General features: G+C 38.8%; 1 protein-coding gene across 1 annotated transcript in view; it reads left to right on the top strand.

Annotated features, from left to right (window-relative positions):
• Positions 1-1834: 1834 nt before the first annotated feature.
• Positions 1835-22586, top strand: part of LOC578093 (transportin-1) — a 62065-nt gene continuing 41313 nt past the window's right edge. Inside the window, 3 exon segments of the mRNA XM_030996468.1 lie at positions 1835-1981; positions 6952-7027; positions 18201-18460. Coding sequence (XP_030852328.1) covers positions 1877-1981; positions 6952-7027; positions 18201-18460 — 441 coding nt within the window. The 5' untranslated portion in view covers positions 1835-1876.

A 22586-nucleotide genomic window follows, 5' to 3' on the forward strand; every position in this document is an offset into this window, starting at 1 on the left:
CAGCGTTGTGTGAACGCGCAAGTCATTATCATCATCACGATCCTCATCGTATCCATGCATTCATTCCTTCATTCCTTCGTTCACTCATTTTGTTCATCATTCATTTATTTATTCATTCATTCGTGCGTTCGTTCCTTCGTTTGTTGATCGTTGAATTATTCATTCATTATACAGTTATTGACTGGCAGGGGGTGTAATATAACATTATTTGGACCGCTGAAGGGAGTTATATTTCCCAAGTGGTTATATTTTCCCGAAGCGCGCAGCGCTGAGGGAAATGGTCACGAGGGAAAATATAACTCCCTTCAGGTCCAAAGAATGTTATATACCCCCTGCCAGTCAATAACTGTTATATTAGATAGCCTTGGTTTTTTTTTGGGGGGGGGGGGTCCATATTTTTTTCAATAATTTGTCGAGATTACCTTAAAAAAAAAAAAAAAAAAAAAAAAAAAAAAAATTTGGGGTAAAAAAAAATAATAATAAAATAAATTCTTACCCAAAAAAAAAGCATTTTTCGGGAAACCTAATTGTCTGAATTCATTCCCCCCCCGAGCGGAAGCTTTGACGTTTTATTGAATAAGAAGACAATTCGTTGTTCCGTTTTCGCATCCTAATCCTTGTCTGAATTCAGTCCCCCCCCCCTTCCCGCGCGAAAGCGTTTCATTAAATTATCAGAGAAAGAAGACGATTCGTTGTACCGTTCTCGTCTCTTAATCCTTGTCTGAATTCAGTTCCCCCCCCCCCCCCCCCCTTGCGCGAGCAAGAATACCGACACAGCTGACCCGACACAGCAACATATCTATGTGTATCTTTCTTGCTCCCTCGACGAGACGACTCCACCCAACAACCCCCACTCTCTTTTACTCCCACCCCTCTCCTCCATCCAAGTTTCTTCTGTTTCCTTTCTCTCTTGTTTCTTCTTTAAACAATTTTTTTCCTCCTCTTTTTTCCTTTTCTTTCTTTACCTTTCTTTCCTCTTTTTATTTTATTTCTTTCTTCTCTTCTCTTTCCTTTCCTTTCCTTTCCTTTCTTTCCCTTTCTTTCCATTTCTTTCCTTTCTTTTCCTTTCTTTCCTTTCTTTTCCTTTCTTTTCTTTCTTTTCCTTTCTTTTCTTTTTTCTTTTTCTTTTTTCCTTTTCTTTCCCTTTCATTTCTCCCTACCCCATTTTTCCTGACGGAAACGCAATTTTACAGATAATATCCTGACATGTGGAGGGGTGGTGTCGCACAGCGCCCCCCCCCTTAACGCCCCTCCTTGGACCCTACGCCAATTAGTGTCCTGACAGTGTTAAGGTAACAAAATATGCTCATCTGACCGTAATTAAATGCCTAAAACCTCTGAGCTTTCGGGGGCTCCGCCCTCTCGACCCCACCAGAGGCCCGCTGCCCCCCCCCCGATTCCGCCACTGGAATTCTAATGAGAGGGCAAATTGACATATCACGTGCACATGCAGGCATAAACACTTTGTTCTGCGACAAAATTATGACACAAAAGTTATTATTTAAAATTATGACACAAAAGTTATTATTTAATTTAATTAATTTAATTTAATATTTTATATGGAATATCTAATTGTAGCCTTTAATAACTACATGTAGTAAAGACCAATAATATTATTTGATGTTAGCGCTCTGAGCCTTATGGGAATGGCGCCCTAAATGTTTATTGTATTGTATTGTATATCAGTTTTTCCTCAATTTTTCTTTTATTGTATGTCGACCACTCTTCTTTCTGGATAATGCAATCACAGGTTCGCTACTATTCCTAGCCAAGTTCCTTAAAAAAAGAAAAAAAACGTTTTAACGTTTTGTTACAGCGCCATCTCGTGTCAAAAACCGTTGTAAATTTTTTATTTCGAGATTGCCAAAGAGGCAAAATGGCGTTAGCATGGCAGCCAAATACTGATGGTTTGGAGCAAATTTTACAGCTTTTGAAGGAGTCCCAGAGTCCTGATACAGAAATACAGAGAGCAGTTCAACAAGTATCCTTTAAAATGCATGAATTATATATTACGAGATCAAAACTTCGCAACCGTTGTATTTTTCTTATGAGTTTTGTGAGCCGGTCATTCATTCATTTCCAGTTCTTGTCGGTCTATTTACACGTGCGTCATACCTTCGCGCGTGTATTATGTGTGCATGTGAATGAGCATGGATTGCAATGAATTGAGAAAGATGGATAACTGTTCATGACGTGAGCGTATTGTGCATTGTTGTTGCTTATCAGATTATAGTTTCAAATGTTGGATAGCATGCTTTAATACTTGAACATCAAAATCTTATTTATTCAGTATTTAGATTTCAATTTAATTCTAAACTTCTAGCAAGTTCGTTAGTCGGGCCGGGCCGGATAGTCTCATTTCATGTTCAATATATTCATTCATGTCTCATGATGTTCAATTCAACTTCAAAGTTCAATGCATGTCCATCATCAGTAGACTGAAGTAGCACACTGCCGATTTTGGAAACTCTCTCCCATTCGAGATCGAGAGACTGTATTCCATACAACTTGATTACATAGATCTAGACTATTGGTAGGGTGTCTGATCGCGCACCCGATGTTGTGTGCTAAAATTCTTCCCATAGAGATTACACGCATCCCTATGCAGCCTACGTGCATTGCGCGACCATGCAAAAAAAGTCAATTTTTTTTTTTCAAATCGAGATTCAAACCTTTATCAGTTGTGATCCTGAAGGTGATAATCAATGAATGAGGTGTCATATGAAAGAGCAGGTGAATTCCAATATTTCCAAAGGGGCGTAGCCCCCGAAATTCTAAAAATATCTTGGTCAAAACAGCAATTTAAACATTGTGTCCTGGCTAACTCTGAGGTTTGTCACTTTTGAGATATGACGCCCCGATCGATAAGTAGTCCCAGTCCTAAGGAACAATTCTATGTGATTATATTTTCGCTAGCCCCCAGGGATCACAACTGATAACAGTTTAAAAATACCCTTCTCGCTATTTGGTGGATCAGCTAATTAGGAGGCGTGCGCTCCGCTCAGTCCAAACCATGGTTACATCGCGTAACATCTCCGCGCACGAACGAAACCCCAAATTCAATTACACATTATAGTGACTGAAATTATGGTTGGCAATTCCCTCGATAAACCCGGAAGTGAATACACGTTATAGTCAATGGCAATATCGCGGAGACAACGTGCGTTGTCTCCGCGATATTGCCATTGACTATAACGTGCATTCACTTCCGGGTTTATTGTGCGACGAACGCCAACCATACTAGTCAATCGCACATGTCGCGGAGACAGCGTAGCTCAAGCTGCAAGTCGCGGATTGGCTTAGCAGCATGCGTACGATATGCATACGCTTGCATATCGCGCGATACAGCTGTTTGGCTAAATTTAGCAAAACAACATCACTCTGCGTGGACGTCTTTTTCGTCGATTTTGACCAAAATGATATGAATATACCAGCGTGTTGGAGGGGCTGTAACTTTTGATAGAAACATCGGTGAGACTTGAAATTTGAAATGTATTATTCTGATAACATTTTTTATTCAAATATCAAACAAAAATGGTGAAAAACGATCCCAAATTGAAAATTGAAAAATCGTTCAGACACCCTACTATTGGAGATTGACTATTTAGACTAGCTTTCATTTGTTTCAAAAGAAACATGAACACTAGGTCCGAGAATAAGGATCGACTTCATTAACGTGGACCGATGCAAAGTTAAACATAAGGATCGTCTGCATTTTCGCAGACGTTTCTTTTTTTTTGATTGATGCATTGTCATTGCGAAAAATTAATTCTGGGATGATTTTCTTGATTCAATTTACATTGACTTTGTGCAGAGACTTTCACATTATAAGCGATAAATTCTTGGGGAAAGACAGACAACCCATCAAAGTAGACAGTGAACTGGTGATATCTTATTACTTATGTACAACAGCGTGTGTACAATCTTGCCGCACGTAGCGCCCACTGCTGGCGTGTGTGTGCCTAGTATTACGTCTACGTAATACTAGGCGCCTAGCTGGCATACAGTAATAGGATCGTTTCGCTGCTATTTGTTCCGTGTGTTGTGTCACAATCTCTATTGGTCCAGCGAAACAAAATGGCAGCGCCCGGTCTCCTAAGAATCTGACGAATATCGCTAAATATTCGGAATTATTAACCATGATTTGAGGCCCAATATTTTTTCACTGCATAACGAGTCACAAAAATAGTGTAAGTTTTACGATTTTCTTCTTGAAAAATGAAAAGTTTTGAGGTAAAAGGGGTTTTCCACGATGATCCGTTCGAAATTGCATTTTCCGTTTCAAATGGTCAATTCCTTGAATTCGTCCGTTTTCTGTGATTGCGGAAAATCAGTGTCCCTACATCAGCGCCCAGAAATGAAGCACATGCGCACGATGTCAATAACGAGGGAGCGATGACATCATGTGCAATGTCAAGGGACATCAGAAGAACCGATGCGTATGCGGATGCACACTGAAGACGACGGAGGAGGAGTTTAACAATCGCGCTCAATAAGCGCCGCAGCTAAGCAACAGGCGTACACTGTGCATATAGCGCTACGCAGATTGCTGTTCGAGCTGCTCAGCTGTTGAGCACAATTTGCAACTCTGCGTGTAACATCTTTTTCGTCCATTCTGACCAAAATGCTATGAATATTTACTAGATTTGTGGGGGCTGTATCTTTTTATAGAAACATTGGTGAGTCTTGAAATTTGGAATTTGTAGTTCTGAGTAAATGATTTTTCTAAATATCCAACCATAATGGTGACAAATGATCCAAAAGGGAAAATTGAAAAATCGTTCAGACACCCTACTTTTAGGTAATGAGGATTAATGCCTTACCAAAAGGCACTAGCGCATCGACTTGGTTTTGAACCCGGGTCAGTGGATTTTGAGACCACTGCTCTACCAACTGAGCTATCAAGGCAAAGTAATTTTTCATGATGAAATCTGCTCATTTTTTAAAAACTTTTGAGCTTTAGTTTGGTACATGTATACCCTAAGGCTGCGACGGGTAGTCGAATGCTCGAGTACCCGCACTGTTGACAACTACTCGGGTACGATTTCTTGTACCCGAATATTCGGCCGCAAAAAAAAAAAAAAAATGTCCAGGCCCACGCTTACCCGTGCCAGGGAGAGCGGCGTCCGCTGGCATGGTACCGTCGGTAAAAATGTTTCCCAACTCAAGCACTGTCAAACTCACCTTTCAGAAACTGAGACCAAATGTCCAGATTTCTGTTTGGACTTGGAGGAAAATGGATTATTCTGCCATCTTTGGTTTTTAAAACAGCATTGTTTACTGTTATTATTCTTATTAAATCGGCGCCTTCAACTGCAACTCAAAGTAAAGTTGCATGCGTTTTAAGCGAGGGACCTGAGAAACTGCCGAGTGGTATGGTAGTGGCAAAAAAAGAAAAAAAATTCCAAAAATCCAAAAATTAAAAAAAAATCAAAAAAATTCAAAAAAAATCAAAAAAATTCAAAAAAATTCAAAATTTTTAAAAAAAATTATAAAAAAACATGGCGTCCGAATATTCGAGTATTTGCCTGTGAGTCTGGGAGTGTACTCGGGTACCTCATTACACTGTTGTGCACAGCCCTAGCCTTTGCAGCAAAATATAAATGAAGTCATTATGGTATCCTGCATTGATCTACCTTTAGGTCTAGGAGATTTTCTCCCCAATAGGAAAAAGTCTCTCGTATTGACCTCCTTCTCCTTAATTTCCCCCAGGTGTGGAGTACTGCATAGTTGTATTCTCAGGCCTGATCCGATTTAAATTGGTTTCCCGATTTTTTAATATTTTTTCCCGATTTTTTTTTTCTTCACCGGTTTTATCCTGATTTTCCCCTCTTTTACTATATTCTTCCCTATTTTTCTTACTCAAAAGGAGGGAATGTTGTTCGATGCCATTTTTTCAAACTTGGCCTTCTTAATTATTATTAAGTATTTGGTGCCACCTGTGCCTGGGAGGCGAAAAGCGAATTAAATCACTGTAACCCTCTGGGCTCTCCTCTGGGTATAACTGATTGGGGTGGGTGTGCAGGTGGGTGTGCAGGTAGATCACTGCACAGGGATCACTACACAGGGATCACTGCACAGGGGTTTCCCCTACTCTTATACAAATAGTGCAGTGGGTTATTAATGTGCAAAGGTGGTGACTCTCCTCTTCACAGGGCCTCTATTCAACGTCCTATCCAAGGGACGCAGTGTTTTCCACTTGATAATATGGCCTGCGTCCATGAAACAACGCAGGCTTTAGTCATCCGTCTGGGTGGGATTCGAACCCACGATCTTTGGTTCGCCAGGCAGATACTTTACCGACTGAGCCAACTCGCTTCCTTTGGTTTGTCTTTTTGAATAATAGTGAAACCCAGCAAAGATAAGCATGACACACCTTGATTTGGGTGGGGCTCCTATGGCTGTGTGGTGATTCCTTTGAGGAATCATGAAAGACAATATACAGTGTAATTGTAGGGTGCATTATTACACTGTACATGTACCTACCTATGCACCTGATCTTTTCTTATTCACCAAGCAGTTGACTTGCCCTAATAAATATAGGTTTGGTTGAATTAAAAATCAAACAAAAATACAACAATAAAATAATAGCAAACAAACCAATACACAACAATATTTTCAATATCAATGCATGTTTTATTTAGAAAAATCAATCAAGTTGACACTAATGAGGTGAAATTCATATGTGTATGAAAAACAAATCAGTAATATATTAATTATTTCATCTTTTAATTCCATGTACTTACAGAGTTGACCTGCCTGAAACAATATCTTCACATGTTTTGGAGGGGCAAATAGCTTTAGATCAGTGATGTCATGTGAATAAGCTTTTAAAAAAACATGTATGTTCGTCTAACCAGTGATATGAAAGAGTGTTCTGTAAACTCTTCTTTGCCTCTATTCTGTAGAAACAATGCAATAATCTTTGTCCTTAACCCCTCTACTCTCAAGAAATTGGAATCTTTGAACCAGTATCCTGATTTCAACAACTATCTCATCTTTGTGTTGACCAAGCTCAAGAAAGAAGGTGAGTTTTATAAGTAAAATGTTTTTGCTTGTTTTTTTTTTTAATCTTCGTTTTTCTTTCATGTTTTTTTCTCTTTAATGTTGATATGCCTCACAGTTTTGTTTTTTGTTTTGTTCTGTTTTTGGATTTCATTTCCCTTTCTCTGTCGTTATTTTCAAACCATTTACCCTAACTGCCTTTTATCATGTAGCTACTTAGCTTCACATCTAAGAACTTGAATTCATGTTGAGAATGCTGGAGTCCGATGAAAGAAAACATTAAGGAAAGGAGTCAACCCGACGCCAAGCATGGAAATGAAAATCATTTTAGGGCAATAAACCAATTTTAGTACTTTATTACCATATTCATCTTTTAGTATTGCCTGTCATTTTTTAATTTTTTTTTATACCTGTGTATAAGACGCAGCCTCCGACTTTAGATTTTTTCGGCGGGGAAAAAGTGCGTCTTATACACTGAGATTTACGAAATATTCAAATTTTCATAATCATCTTCTTTTGTTCGTCAGGTAATTTTTGTTACTCTAAAAATAAATGATTAAAAACAAAAAATCATTTTGGATACATGTCCAAGATTTTTTTTGTTAGGATAGTGAAGTTTTTAAATGAAAGCTTGCCAGTTTGATGAAGACAATCTTTCATTCAAAATGTTGGTCACTGATGAGCTGGATGGAAAATGTGACAAGAATGTACCTACATGTACCTTCCTCTTCACCAAGCGAAACAATGTAAGAGGGTCTTTTCCTGACAGGACGCACAATCGCACATATTCATGAGCTACCGTGATCATGAGGCCAAGCGAAGCTGAAACATTGCCCTTTCAGCGCCGGCACTTCTGGGATGGGAATGGGATGGGATGGTTGGATTAATGTACCTTTGCTTTGCGTTGGGTATGGGTGGGAGTGTATATGTGTGACACACAGTGAATGCATAATGAGGGAGAGACAGGTGGAATAACAGACCAATCAACCTGATGCATGCACACATGAATGCTTCATGAAGGCTCTCTCTACAGCTCACACAGTTTTACACAAAACACATTGGAAGATAAAAAAGTTCTAGTGATCATGAGATTACATTGGGAAAGAAACCATCAAGAAAACAACTGGGAGAGGTTGATTATGTTGTACGTAAGAATTGATTTGCATTATGAAATGGTGCAATCGTCAAAGTGAAAAGGTTGCATGTACTGCACACGAAAATGGGTATATGGGACTTATACACACAATGTTTGATCCAAACTGTATTTATTGTCATATTGAGGGCATTTGAAGAGCAATCCTTTCGGTTTCCAGGAACATTTCTACTTCGATATCCTTCCAAACCGACATACAAAGAATGAGAAAGCTCACAATTTTTTCTTCATCTTGACCAGAATCCAGCTTTCTGAAATATTAGTCATAGTGAAAATTATCTGAGATATGGCTCAAATAGCACATGAGAGCATGTACATGTAAAAGCACTAGAGCCCTTAAAGGTAAAGAGCAGTATTGGAAACGCCCCAATTTCAAAAAATGAAATGGAAGCTCTCATTACCAATCATGTGAAAGAATATGTTTTGACTAATACATGATGATAAAAAATTGCCGGGAAACCGCCTACTAATTCATATATTTGGTAAATTTGTTTCTCTCATGGTCTGTGAGAGATATAGGGTAGTCCCATATACATCTTTCTGTGTATAGTGTTTGTAACTTTATGAAGAATGGGCCAAATTTCTTATCATTTTGATGATTCCAGAACCTTGCAGATGCTAGATACTAGATCAACCTTTTCTGATCGATTCCACAACGTTTCTTTCACAATGCAATCGCATGACCATAACTGGTCTTTACCTTTAAAATCATACCAACTAGCAAAATTGTATAAAGAAAGGCAGTATAAAGAAATGAACTTTGAAGAGGTCATTTGGCATGACATCTGGCCAATCATCAGTGCATGCTCACGCTAAGCCCCTCCCAGTTAAATCATTTCTGGGCGATATGGCATTTTAGACAAGAGCAGGAAGCCATTTCTTTTTTAAGCATCCAAATGGCGTTTTGTTAGACAACGTTTCATTAAAGAACGTTCCTTTATACAACATTCAGACAACAGGGAAAGTTCAATATCTATCGTTGAACTAGATACGATTCTTAAAAAGCTGTGCAATGAATTCTGGTTGTTTGAACGCATATTCATATTATCAAGTCCTCCTCATTACACACCCAAGGTCATTCATAAGAGTTCATGGATTTTTCCATAGTGCTTCTAAGTTCTAACGCACAAAACTGACATCATGCCAGAACGTTCTGTCATCTCTGAGCAATATTTGGCATGCAGAGGTCATCCTGCTATCCTCATTACCCATGATGCTCTGTCTTAAACTTGAGGTCAATGAACTGTGTTGTGGCACTGCACAGCAACTGAAACTAAGTAATAGACAGGAAACCGTGATTACCTGGGATTGTATGCAAAGCCTGCCCATTCTATAGGCACAAGGTACTGTAGTTTTCGTAATTATTAACTAGAATATAAATTGATCTACCATAAATCTGCCAGCTACATGTAGGTAGCAAATAGCATTCAATGTATGTACAGGAAAAACAAACTTGTGTGTTTTTCTGTTAAATTCCTCCATATTTTTTACCTCATTTTGTGCATTTTAGCTGTTTTAGCAAGTTTTCAGGTTCAATTTGGTGTTGAATTCTCAATAGATACTACAACAACAAAAAAGAAGTCAAGAGTAGTAATTCCACAAATAATTCAATACATGAACCCAATAGTTCTAAATATTTTTGATGATTGATATTGTGACAGTATAGTGTGACAGGCTAAACCTAAATCATCCCCTGTAATTTTCCTGTCGGTTTGTTTGTGCAATGTGCTCTAATACTTAAGTCACACCACCAAACCGACTCTACGTTGGCTCCAAATCTACCTATTCTTGGCTAATAAACAGACTAATTCTTGGCTATCCGTGGTAATGAAATAATTAATTCTGTCTGTTGTCAGTCTGATGTCAGCATAGCTGATGTGTAACTGAGGTATAACGCATTGTATAGATGAGCAGATTATGTTTATTCATTTGTACACGTTTATTGATGGACTCAGGTACTAGCCAAGGTCAAATCTCATTACATAAACTCAATGCAATGGGTAATGAAGAGCTAGTCTTATCTTCCAGACTCTATAGAGTACAGAACTGCTCACGTAATACACGCTCCTCATGCTGATTACTGGTTCAAAACAACAGCCTGCTCATGAGGTTCACCGTGAAACCATTGAAGCAACAGACTGGAGCAGGACAACTTCGGTATGTGGCGCTGGTGTGATAGCTATGCTGTTGTTTAGCACAAAAGTGTCTGGAACCAGCAACCTAGAAAATTTTGGCAGTATGACGTCACACATCGGTACTCTTTAAGACTAGGGTTTATCTTTTGTTTCTTGTCTTTTTTTTTTTTTTTGAGGGTCGATTTAAATCTTTTCTGTGCTGTAGATACCAGTTCAGAGTGTGTGTTTACGTCTATACTCCTATGAGTATTCCTACCACATGGTCACCATGGGCACTATGACTAATTCATCCACAAGGACTTTTGTCAGCCTAAATGTACAGAGGCTCTCTTTCATAAAAATTGTTATCAATAACAAATTACAATAAATGTTATATATAAGCTACTAAAATCATGGAATTTGATTGGCCGAGAGCAAATTTGTCATAGAAATTTAACATATGTTTCGAAAGCAAGTTTTTATGAAACGGCCCAGATCCCATTTCTTCCCTGGGTGCAGAGAGACACTCATAGATTCGTCCTTGCCAAAAAAAGGACATTAGTGCTTGAAATGATAATGTTAGTTTGTATGACACTTGCATCACTGACAATTGCTCCACTGTTATTTACTACACTAGCCGTGTCCCTAACTTCAACACTGATCCCAACTCAAGTATAATGTTAGGGTTGTGCACCCTCACACTAGAGCTAACCCAACCTAACATAAAACATACATGTATTGCAAAAAGAACCTGTTTGCAACCCTAACAGAAACTCTTCTTTTGATTGAATTAAAGCCCTGAGCGATTGTCGCTGCTGTAGCATTTTTCAAATTACCATGATGTTTGTATCTCACAGGGAAAAAATTAATATTTATTTTTCGGGGGCTACTTTTCAACCTTGCCTGCATGAAAATAATATTCTAAAATTTGTTTTGCATTGAACTCTATGCAAATTTACTGGGGCTCTTTTCTGATTTTCGGGGGCTCTTTTAGGCATTTCGGGGGCTAATTCGCCCTGAGCCCCCGTGTATTTTTTTCACTGGTATCTCAGTCCATTGTTCAAACCCTGCAATTCCTCATTTACGTTGTGTTCGCCCAGAGCCTGGATGATAGTCTTTGGATGTTGACTGACATACGTGTAGATCTATACCATCAGAGTTTGGCAGTGCAAGCTCTTGATGGATTTTCTCAGCAAGAATCTCTATCCGCTATTTGGATTGTCATGGGCCGGCCGGGTCAGGAGTGCATCTTCAGGACAGCCGCCAGCTAACGGCATCGATGTGTCAAAGTTACATTTCTATAATTTAGTTATCCAAACAATCTGTAATTATGCCTATCTTAAACATCAGTTAGAAGCTCCTATTTGACCGAGTCCCCAGAAATTGATGCGTTCCACCTGAGAATTTAGCGTTTAGTTCTGAAGCATCATTTCACTGTCAAAGCAGCACACTATGCATGTGCTGTACAGGAACTTGTTCAGCTTGTTTCGGAGTGACTGTGGCAGACATTGTCTTGTCATCTACATTTGTAAATCTCATAGTTTCTTGGTGTGTACAGGATACAAAATGTACATGTATTTCTGTGAACCTACAGAGTACCTCACTCAGAAAATCACACAATTACCAGTCAATCCTGTAGTCTTAGTAGTCTGTATCTGTTTGGTATTACCATGGTCATATTGATATTAGTGTCAAAATGGATTCCGTGCCCACAGTCACAGACTAAAATACATGAAATTATTCGTAACAGATGAACAAAATAATTTCTATCAAGGCACTTCTCAAAGACGTGCATGCATTGAATTTGATTACATTATGAAAACGGCCTTTTGAATCTCCACAGCTTAGGAAGTAGAAACCTTCCTCATCTCTAAAGCAAATAGGAACCTTCCTTATGTCTTTTCCTTTGTCTGGATTGGTATTGTCCAATCCAGGTAGGAGCTGGGAAAGGCTGTCAACTCTCTAGAAATGCTTAGGATTCCTTGCATTCTGGTCACATACTGCAGCAGACACCCGACATAACCTTGTTCTTTCAAGGCATGTTTTCATCAGCTTGAGATTGCCAAATATCCCGCTATTTGAACTATCCTGATCGCGAATTATCCAGTTAATTTGCGTCCTTATTAGCCCGAAGTTGCAATTAGCGGGATATTGGGTCAAGATAATCTTTCCAAGATATCTTCGGCTAGTTTGCAAAATATCCCGCTATTTGTCCGTTGCGTGTTCACCAGCCCAAAGACTCGCACTATGCGCGAATGCTGAGCAAAATATCTCGAGCTAATTTCTCAAGCTTGATTTTCAAGTTTCGAGGTCAAGTATCGAGCTGTTAAAGACGCTATTTGTAACTTTGGGATTATTTCCAAAATAAGAAATAGCAGATTTTTTGGCAATCTCGAGCTGATGGAAGCAGGCCTTCAGAAGCACAGTTCCAGACTGGAGTTTGCAAGCGCCTGGATGTTATCTTGTCAGTTATAAGGCATTTTGTGAACATATGGTCTGAATAGAGTACTGCAGTGTGACGTCATACTGGCCAAGTTGTCAAGGTTGCTGGTTCCAAACAATGGTGTGGTGATCACACCAGCCCCAAACACTGAATTTGCCCTACTCCAGCTCGTTACTTGAATGATGTCGCGGTGAACCTCATGCACAGGCTCTGTTGTTTGAAACCGGTAACCTGGACGACGAGTGAATATGGTATTAGCACTTCGTTACTCTATTATCCATGCAAAGAATAACTTGAACCCTATACTGAAGCTGCTTTCTTGTATGAAAAAAGAGACTATCCATTATCAACTTTTATCATCCCCCATCTGATTGCCTTAAAAATAAAATTTGACTGTTTTGAAGCTCGTTTAGACTCTGTTTAGGATCACACATAGAATATGTTGTATGGAAATACACAAGTTGAAACCCCCCCCCCCCCCATATTGCATCCAATGAACAATAATTTAGCTGAACTTGCGAAGGTGGTTTAGACTTGAATCATAATATAATGGTACATTTTATAATAGTACATTTATCATGACTGTATTCTGTCTATACAGAAGTACAGATTAAGACTATCCTTGAGCCACCCCTATCCCCCTATCCCCCACCCCTACCCCCACCCTATCCCCCACCCCTATCCCCCACCCCTATCCCCCTATCCCTTACCCCTATCCCCCACCCCCTATCCCCCACTCCTATCCCCCTATCCCCACTCCTATCCCCCTATCCCCCACTCCTATCCCCCTACCCCCCTACCCCCCACTCCTATCCCTATCCCCCTATCCCCCTTTCTCCCACCCCTATCCCCCTATCCCCCACCCCCTACCCCCCACCCCTATCCCCCCTATCCCCCACCCCCTATCCCCCCTATCCCCCACCCCCTATCCCCCTATCCCCCCTATCCCCCACTCCCTATCCCCCCTATCCCCCACTCCCTATCATCAGTTCATCTACATGTATCAGCAAACTTATTGCCTTCAATCAACCTCAACATTCATGTACTTGGCAAGCGTGATACACATTGCCTACGTATTCAATCCTTTCTGTATTTACACTGTAGAATATCTATGGCCGATGTAATTCATAACATACTGTACCATGGATGTAAACACAGCATATAAAATCAAATCGTTCAGCCAAAAACATGCGGTCACTGATGCAGTAGGAGATACAGACATTTGACATTCAGGGTTTCTGACTTTTGTAAATAGTGATTTTATAAAATGAAACACACTGTGATTGTTTTAATAGTTTGTGCTCACTATTTTATGTGCATAATGTAAACAAACAATATCATGGCTGTATTTGTACAAGCTTGTTTTTCTCAAGGAGAGTATCACTTTATCTAGGCCTTCATGAACGCTAGTTATCAAACGTAGGTGATGCTGATTAGCTGTAACAAACATTGGGCATCTTTTGATTTTATTGTGCATGTATAAGATATCACACATAAAATATATGCCTGCATTAACTTTCTTATCATAATCCATGAATATTTAATGAGCACACCCGGCCTAGTGTAAATAATCAGCAAGGAAGTGTTATCAAAAATATGGATGTAGGGACAATCAGAAGATAGAATTCCTGTTCATCATAGTTGTATAAAGAGCGATATCACTCTCACTTGGAGTTGTTTTAAATTGCATGATAACAGCATATTTCAGGATCACATCAAAATTCACATCCCAGTTCCCTAGGTAGGAATAGTAAAGAAATTGAGCCTTACATCCAGGCAAGTCCCGACTCTTAATCTTACTCTTCACTCGAGCGTGAGTCATGGTTGGGGAGCGACGTTGTAGACTGTCTGAGCAGTTATGTTGTAATTGGCCATGTTATGGGATAGAGAGATAGCTGGAAGTCGTACGCCCTGTTCAGACAACCAAAATTCATCGTACAACAATTTGAAAACTATACATTGAGTGAATAATTTAATTTTTAGTCTGAGCATTGTATGATGAAAATAATATCTTTTTGAAATTTTTGAAAAAAAACTGTAAACAATCAGGGTCGCATTCTCATCTGAACATGATACTGGGCACTGATTGATATGAGCCAGCAGATTTGTTTATTGACCTTTTCAAGGTAGTTTCTTTATGCCTTTACAATGTTTCTTAATACCATATTGTTAATATTCAGCTTGTATGCCCCTTTCGTGTAGTATGGCTCTTTATACAACATTTTTAAAATAGAATAAAAATAAAAGTTTCCTGTAAATTTCTTGAAGTGTGAATAGGGTCATGATGAAAAAGGCTGCTTGCCATCTCTGTTGAACTTTCATGTTACGGTCGTTTTGTCATCTTAATGGATGCTGTGACAGGATAGAATGCAACAGCCAATCCTTTACATCAATGTAAGCTTAGATTACCACGCACATGTAAGATGCACTCACACGACGATGCTACAAACAGAATAGGAAACAAAAATTGTGTATCCTTATTACATATGAATATGTATGAAATACCCTGGTACTATATTACAGTGTACTGTAAAAATCAAATTGCGATATTCATGAGTGGCCCAGATTCACAAAGATTTACAAAGATTCAGCACTAAACTTTTGCAATTTGTGAAAGTTTCTTGCGGTGAAGATGGCCATCCCTGACAATTTGGTAGAGTGTCATGTCATGAAAATACAATTTGTTTTCCCTGTTGGGAGAGAACGACATTGGCTTCTTCACTTTATGTAAAGCTGGGCCTACCTTTAACCTCGGTCACAAATGCCATTACGAACTGCTACGAACGCCGTACGAACGATTTTCAGACAATGGAAATTCGGGAAGACAATAGAAAAACAAGGAGATTTGTACGAAATTATCGTTCGTACGAACCTTTGTGACCGTAGCATTAGCTCAAGATCATGTGTTTGAGCATATATTGGACATATCTGAAAATGTAGATAATTTTGAAGGTTATATATATTTCAAACTAATATGATAACATAATACTATTTCTGTTATCCATCCATATGTTCCGACGCCAGCATGTTCTGATAACTGCATACTTCAATGAGCAACACAGACTTCTACATGTAGCTTGCACAATAATTAATTTTGGATGCAGGGCTAGCACACACCCAACCCATGTAGGCCTAATTACAGATAAGAATAAAAATAAAAATGTCCTGCAACTAGTAGAGTTTCCTAAGGTGACTTGAAATGCACAGCCCCCACCCCTCTTTTCCTTAATCCTGTACATGCTGGTCATACAGCATGTGAGTTATGTGAGGCAGGCAATACTGCAATGCTGGTTGCACATCCGCGATGAGTGACATATTGATTGATGTGCCGCGATTGATTATTCTCTTGGCGTGACCTCATCGCCAAAGGTCAAGATTGTTTATGTCTCGCATTACCTCTGCTATGCGAGGGATGGCAAGCCCGCCATTGAGGAATGATGCGTAAGCCGAGGAAAGATGAGTAATGCATTATCTCTTTAGATGACCCCTCCCTGTGAGTTAGACTTAGAGAACCATCTAGCCAATGACGGATGTTTGTAAAGTAGCAATCTGTTCTACATGTATCCATACTACATGTAGCATGCCAGGCTATTTTTGTACTGGTACATGTGGTTTTCAGCTTATTATCATCTTGAGCTGCTTTAACACGATGAATCTGATTTTGATTATAAGTATTTCTCTCGCCCCACAGTCCGAGGAATATTTGGCGTTGTATTCCATGGGTGAATGTGTGTCGCAACATTGATGCAATTTTAAAATGTAGGCCTACAGCCCTACGGTGAACATGAAAAATATAAAATGCCTTCATGTACACAAGACAAGTTGATAGATTTTGGATGAAAATCATTTTCAATATTATTTAAAATGACATGTGTATCATCATGAAAATGCAAAGAGTGAAAGTCCGCATGAATGAGCAATTTACATTGCACGTTGCTGCATTTCAGAGGAGCTATATTACACACAGTCTATGGAAGTGCATCGGAAAAGCAACCACCGTGCAGATCGTTGAAAAAAATGTTGATTCATTTAGAGTGTGTCAGATCCTGGCACCTGCCAATGTTATAATGATTGTAGACTTAGGAATTGAAAGGTCGCTATTACTCCCATTGCAAGTCTAAAATCAACAATACTTTATTTATGGAAGTTAGGTAGTGAGTCATTTCTCCCTTTCAGGGCAAGCTACTTGTGATGGCGTTGACAAGTTTACAAACTGATACTCGTACATGTGAGTGTGTACTGAATGTATGAGACAGGTTTACTACCTGTTATTGTAATAAAACACTGGTCCTTGATACATTGATGTGTATACAGTATACAGTACTTATTTGAGGGAGGGAGGGAGGGAGGGAGGGAGGGAGGGAGGGGGGAAATACTGTGTTGTATCAAGCACCTCATACAAATGTACATCCAAGTGTTTGTTGTACATTGAATTCTTTTCTATCATTTAAGAACATTTTAGAACTCAACGACCGCATGTTTCAGTCTTTGTAGTTTTTTGTACTACCGGTATAGCCTTTTATTGAAATGTTATGTTTTTTCTTCATTGAATTTTCGTTCCCCTCTTACTGGTTTAAAATTCATTCAATTGTACAGTAGATGGTTATTCCAAGCAAGTCGAGACATTGACATGCAGGATAATTTAGAATAGCAAGTTGGGGTCTACAATGTACTGGAATGGATTCATCAAAGAATTGGGCCTGCTGTCCTACTTTACAAATGAACAGGAGAGAATTGATGCACTTCAAACCTGATAAATGCATGGGAATCTGTACTTTTTCTGTTGCAGTCATTGTTTTTGTATTGTTGTGTACAGAGGATTTGTCCCTGACTCTAGATTCTACATTCAATTAGAATCTGTCACTCTTCATGATATATGTTACATGTATGCTCTCCACTTTAATTGAATGATTACATACTGTAATTTAATTTGATGATCATGCACTGATGTTGTAATTTAATTTTATAATCATGCACTGATGTTCATGTTTTTTTTCTTTAAGCTGTTCCCAATTAGCCCTATAATGCTTGTAGAGCATATATAATCCTTTGCTTAATGAGTACATCATGATGGTTGGAATAATTAAAAAATCATTTCTGTAAACATCCAAAAGGTATTTGAATATGGTTATGGCAAATTAATCATCGCAAACTGAAAAGAGGCTTGCTTAAAGGGAGTGTAGCTTGGCAAATACTGGTTAACGCCATCTACAAATGGACTTGATTAAGGGTAGTCAGCGACTTCACGGTCAGTGCGTGCTAGCATTCGCGAAAAAGACCGAAGTTCCCTTCACGCTTCAGTTTCGCATTGTCTGTAGTCGTAAAATACCCAATTACCCGAGTCAGGTTACGGGAAAGATACCTAGTCTCGTCGGGCTACACCCCTTAAAAATTAATAATGAACATGACAAATAACATAAAGTTAGCTTCAAAGCAGCTCTCAAAACTGAAAAATTATTTTCTATCGTTTTTTTTTCTTCCACAGCTGACGAGCCGACAAGGTCACTAAGCGGTCTTATCCTCAAGAACAATGTCAAGGCTCACTTCCACAACTTCCCCCCAGAGGTCACAGAGTTCATCAAGACGGAATGTCTGGCCAACATCGGCGACCCTTCACCCCTCATCAGGGCGACCATTGGCATCCTCATCACTACCATAGCGACCAGGGGTGATCTCCAGAACTGGCCCACCCTCCTCCCAACGCTGTGCCAACTCCTCGACTCAGAAGACTACAACACTTGTGAGGTATGATAAACTGATCTTATTTTTTGAAGTATCTCCATGAGCCAGCACTTACGATAACGCCCAAGGCTCGTTCAGATGTGTATCAGTAATCTGCGTCGGTTTTTTGTTTAACCCGTAAGTGAATGGCAATTGCGCACAGCAAAGGTCCGACGCGTATTCACTGAGCTCTGTGTGAAAGGAGAAGTGTATTTACAGGCATGTCATTATGAAGAAATGTGACACATCTGAACAACGCTTAACAGGTCTTAAAAGTCTGAGCGGGTTTGCCTCAAAATTTAACTCCGAACCCCCAATTCGTTTTAAAAGAAAATGTGAACAGGAACCTAGTGAACATAGATCACCAATTCTTTTCTCCAAGCTCTCACGAAATACAAGAGGGAAGTGAGGAAACCTGCTATATTCCAAAGTCTTATTTGTCCAAGGATGTTCAAAATGGATTCATTAATGACAAAGATGAAGATGCATGACTTGCAGCGTGTCCACACACAAAACAATTTATCCCAAAACTTGAATCATCATATTAATTCCAAGGTGTCCAAACACACAAGAAAGTAATCCTAAATCATTGTATAGTTGCGCAGTTTGCTACTGCGGTCATGAAATGGAAGTGGAAATGAAAGGTCAGGTCTCCTTTCGTGCAAGGTCACGTTAAGCCCCGCCCAGTTATACCGTTCTAGTTCGACTAGTTATACTTGTTACGTCCACACACAACACATTCTCTGATTAGGCTTGATTCTTTATTGAGTTTTAGTTCGAAATGATGCCCAAACCCCGCGTTTCGTTATACGACGTATCGTTAGTAAGCGTCCACACACACAATTTCATTGTATAACTATCCCGAAACGGTATAACTATCAGGAAACGGAATAACTAATCACCCCTAATCACGGCAAATGTTGTGTGTGGACACCGGGTCTGACAACCAAATTTTTAATATTAAGAGTGTGAGAAAGGGAGTGTGTATATAAATAAGTAAAGGAATTGAAGAACGTATGGGAGAGATATGCAGTCATGGTGTGTATTATATTTAAAAGAGAAGGATAATAATTAAAAGGTGAGAGTTGCACATAGATTCATCAAAATTGCTTTGTACTCTGATGTTCTTTCGTGTACCCGAATATTTCAGTGATTCACTAGCCCCTGGTTGAGGAATTGTGCATTTCTTGAAATGAATCACAAAAAATGCACATTCCTCTCGACTGCAGAGTTGGAGAGAGTTCACTCCTAAATGCTAAAGCTTTTAAGAATTGTTGATATCTACATGTACCTCTTTCTAAACTCCCCAATGGACTTATTGAGTGGTTTGAGTAAGTGATCTGTCTGTGATGGTTCAAATGCTGAAAGTGCTTTTCGGCACACGGCTGGAGGCAATCTACGGCTGATAACGACTGATGGCACTATGAAATCATAATAGATTGTGTGGGATTTGGATATTAGACCTATCGATTATATAATTGAGGTTTGATTCCATGTCATCATTCCGGATTTTATTGATATCTGTAGGTGGGGCGGAAGTCGATGAGCTATTCTGGGCGATGGAATTTATTATTTTAAAAAAAAAATCTAGCTTTTTCCACTACCTGCCTCGAATCCACAATTTACTATACTTAGTTATAGTGTTTTGAAAATTAGAGCCTACTGAAATTGCATGAATTGAAAATATAAAATTTGATAGATGAAAAAAACAAAACAAAACAACCAAACAACAAATAAAAAAGTATTAATTTGTGTTTTCATTACAGATTCTTTGTAAATGCTGCTAGCATATTTTTTAAAAATGTATTAAAAAACAAAATATTTAGGAATAAAGTATCACCTAGTTTTGTTTCGTTCGATACTTCATTTCATCGATAATATAAATTCAGTTACAAGAATTTCACAAGAAAGAGGAAAGTTTTTTCATGCATGCATTTGGAATACTCTGCTTCTCTACTTGCATAAATATTTCGCAGGAAGGCAAGCAGTTCCGTATACATTATTCCAAACTGTCATGAGTACCCTGTAAACTACTCCTTTTTATTTTCTATTATGTCTAGCATTTTATAAAGTGCTCAGGAAGAGTTGTCAAATCAATTTATTTTAGCGATGAATCAAGTTGATGAGAGAATATAAGAATCCTGGATATCAATCACACATATCCCTCCCCTACCTGGCTGATTTCTTCAACTAATGAACCTTCAGCTTGGGGTACGGGAAAATTGAAAGATCATAGATTCTCATCTCAATAATCACATTGCAATGTCTTTAGTTGGAGGATGAAACAAGTGCATTTACACTGCTCTATTTTCATGTTTTGATAGAACAGTGGTAAAAGAAAACTGCTTGAGCAGTGAGTGTCTATTTGTGAAGAGCTTGAAATAGCTCTGGCAAATCTTGGTGAAAAAGGACAAGAAAAGAAGGGGGAAAAATTCTGCTGTAAAGAAAAAAAAGAGAGAAAAAAAAAAAAATATTGTAGTAAATTGAATAGGAAAGAGAAAACCAAACAAGAAAGGACTTCTGCTCAGAAAATATTTACACTGTATACTTTGACACAGGTGCATCCATGTTGGAAATTCAATCAAAGTTGATCAGTGAAGGAGAACAATGATATTGTGATGAGAATTGGAGCGTGCATTTACATGTGTACTTGTTCCAGTCATGTGCACTTTTTCCAGTCATGTGCAAATGCTGGAATGTATGAAAAATGGTTACATGACTTTACAGATCAATCATGCTAGCTCAAATGTTGCTGAAACCCGATTAAAACCTGACGACGGCATCTCCAGTTGGGCCATGACTATCATGAACGGCTTCGTCAAAGATGTCTTTGAGCGAATTGCCGGCAAGGCTTCCCATCTCACTCAGTACAACAAAAATTCAAGAGTTCTGTCTCAGCTGCATTCATCTGTTAGACATTGTTCACTTGTATTTCAAAAATGAAAAAGAAAAAAACGATCTAGAAGAGTTGATGTGTAATCAATGTTTTCTATCCAAGAACAATAATCCCCAATCCTCCCAGGATGATGAAGCCAGCCAGCTCCCCCTCCCGATAATGCCTGCCCGGGCTGTGCAATAAGGAGATGGGAGGCGGTAAATGTCAAAGTTCATTCAGTGCCTGTAGGCTGTGTGTCGAAGGGGGGTTGCAACAACCTAGATGGCACTTCTCCTCCCATGCATTACATTCATTTGCTAGTCAACGATGTGGTATAGCAAATTGGATTGCCCAAAGACACATCCTCTCTCGTAAGCTACATTTTAAAGAGCTTATTACCATAAAGATGTAAATCCATATTTCATGCAGTACATTCCTTTATATCTATTAAAAAAGAGGAGGTATAGAAGAACAAAAATTGAATTTCCCCAAGACACAGCCTGTTCAGCTACATTCTCCATTTGTGCAAGTACATGTAAATCAATAACACACATTTATGGCTATTGGATATTTTAAGCTGGAAGAGGCCCAAAGACGCTGCATTACAAAAGTAAAAACTGCACGCATATAGTGAGAGAGAATAAGAGAGCTCACTTGTATATTTTCATAAGGACGTTACCGGTAATTCACATTTCATGAAAATGTCAGTGAAGAACATTTTATATAAAGTACATTTTGGTTGCTTCTAGTAGAGCTTTCAAATGAGCAAGTCCGACAATATTGTATTTTGGGGGGATTTTGCTGAAGGGTTAATTTATGAACACCCAAATGTGCATCTTCTAGACATGATGCTAAAGCTGTTTGAATGTATTATGAAATGTCAATGTATTATCTGATTGTTATACTCACTTTATGTTTTCTGATTGGTCAAATAAATAATAATAATAATAATAATATCCATATATTGCAAGGTTGTATAAGTACTGCATCCTGAAAAATATTTTTTAATCTCTTCTCCTCATGCAGCTTTACTGCAAGAAATTGTGGGAGAGATAATAAATGTGAAGGCTTCGATAAAAAGGATTCTTCTATTTATGAACACAGTTGTTGATCAAACTAAAATTGATTAAATCTGCTTCAGAAAGTGGAGAATTGAGGAAAGGGCAAGTCCGACACTGTTGAATGTAGGATGTCCTCGTGACGGGTGCATGGAGTGTGAAAAGCAATAAGGTACATCCCTGAGGAAATTCATGTGTGAATTGTGGTTAATAATTT

The sequence above is a fragment of the Strongylocentrotus purpuratus genome, unplaced genomic scaffold, assembly GCF_000002235.5.
Source record: "Strongylocentrotus purpuratus isolate Spur 01 unplaced genomic scaffold, Spur_5.0 spur5_scaffold_3, whole genome shotgun sequence".
NCBI lineage: Eukaryota > Metazoa > Echinodermata > Echinoidea > Camarodonta > Strongylocentrotidae > Strongylocentrotus > Strongylocentrotus purpuratus.